This window comes from Charadrius vociferus, unplaced genomic scaffold, assembly GCF_000708025.1.
Source record: "Charadrius vociferus isolate BGI_N301 unplaced genomic scaffold, ASM70802v2 scaffold172, whole genome shotgun sequence".
Classification (NCBI taxonomy): Eukaryota; Metazoa; Chordata; class Aves; order Charadriiformes; family Charadriidae; genus Charadrius; species Charadrius vociferus.
In genome coordinates, this window is record NW_009647217.1 from 936073 (window position 1) to 937084 (window position 1012).

Here is a 1012-nt window from a genome sequence, read left to right on the forward strand (position 1 = left end):
GCTGGGGGAGCCGGGCCCCACCATCAACGGGCAGCAGCTGGCGGTGTGCACGCTGCTGGAGGAGGAGAGCCGTGCCTTCACCTGCCGGGCCCCCCAGCCAGCCCCCGGCACCGCGCTGACGTGGTACCTGGATGGCCAGAAGCAGGAGGCGAACTGTTCGGCTGCAGACACTGCCAGCACCCTCACCCTCACCGCCCGGCGTGCCAACCGCCAGCTCAACTGCTCCCTGACCGACCCAGCCTCCGGGGAGACCTACAATGCCTCCGTCCTCCTCGATGTGCAGTGTAAGGTCCGCGGCACCGGCCGGAGGTGCGGGGAGGGCGTGTAGGGCTGCTGTCTGTGACCTGCATCCATCGCAGCCGCGGCACGGCAGTGTCTCATCAGTCCTGTGTAAACGCGGCTGACAAGCCCTCCTGGCGAGACAAATCCTGCTCCTAGCTGTGCTGCCCCGTCTGGGCTGCGCCCTATCCCTCCTGCTTGTCTCACTGTCTGTGTTTGTTGCCCAGATAAGCCAGAGATCCTGTGGGCAGATGCCCGCTACCAGCAGGTCGAGGGCACTGGGCTCCTCCTGCTGCTCTTCGTGCTGGTGCGAGCCAACCCTCCTGCCAGCATCACCTGGGTGGACCAGGATGGGCACGTGATGGCCAACGCCTCCGAGATCCTCCTCCTGCGTGCCACGCGCTACCCGGGGCTGGCCAACCATTCACTGCGCATCCACCTTGGCAGCGGCCAGCAACTTCTCCGTCAGCGCTGCCAACAGCGTGGGCGTCACCACCGCTTCCCTCCTGCCCCCAGGTAGGTGTTGGGGGGTGGGTGCGGAGCAGCGGCCCTGCGGAGGGGTGCTGAGGGGGCCCTGCTGCCCATGCAGGTCTGCTGGACGCCCGCGTGGAGCTGCCCCTCCTGGGTGTTGCCGTCGGAGCAGCCCTGGCCCTGGGTGCCCTGCTCAGCCTGGGCTCCTGTGTCGCCTGCCTGGCGTGCCGGCGGGGGCCAGCCGGGGCGGGCGGGGGGGAGG

The 1012-nt window shown here is 69.0% G+C and overlaps 2 protein-coding genes across 2 annotated transcripts in view; one reads left to right on the plus strand and one right to left on the minus strand.

The window, feature by feature from the left end:
* Positions 1-1012, minus strand: part of IFT46 (intraflagellar transport 46) — a 9798-nt gene that overhangs the window by 2081 nt on the left and 6705 nt on the right. The gene's annotated exons all lie outside the window — the stretch shown is intronic.
* Positions 1-1012, plus strand: part of TMEM25 (transmembrane protein 25) — a 2334-nt gene that overhangs the window by 873 nt on the left and 449 nt on the right. The window contains 4 exon segments of the mRNA XM_009895929.1: positions 11-284; positions 507-726; positions 728-795; positions 869-996. Of these exon segments, the coding sequence (XP_009894231.1) occupies positions 11-284; positions 507-726; positions 728-795; positions 869-996 (690 nt within the window).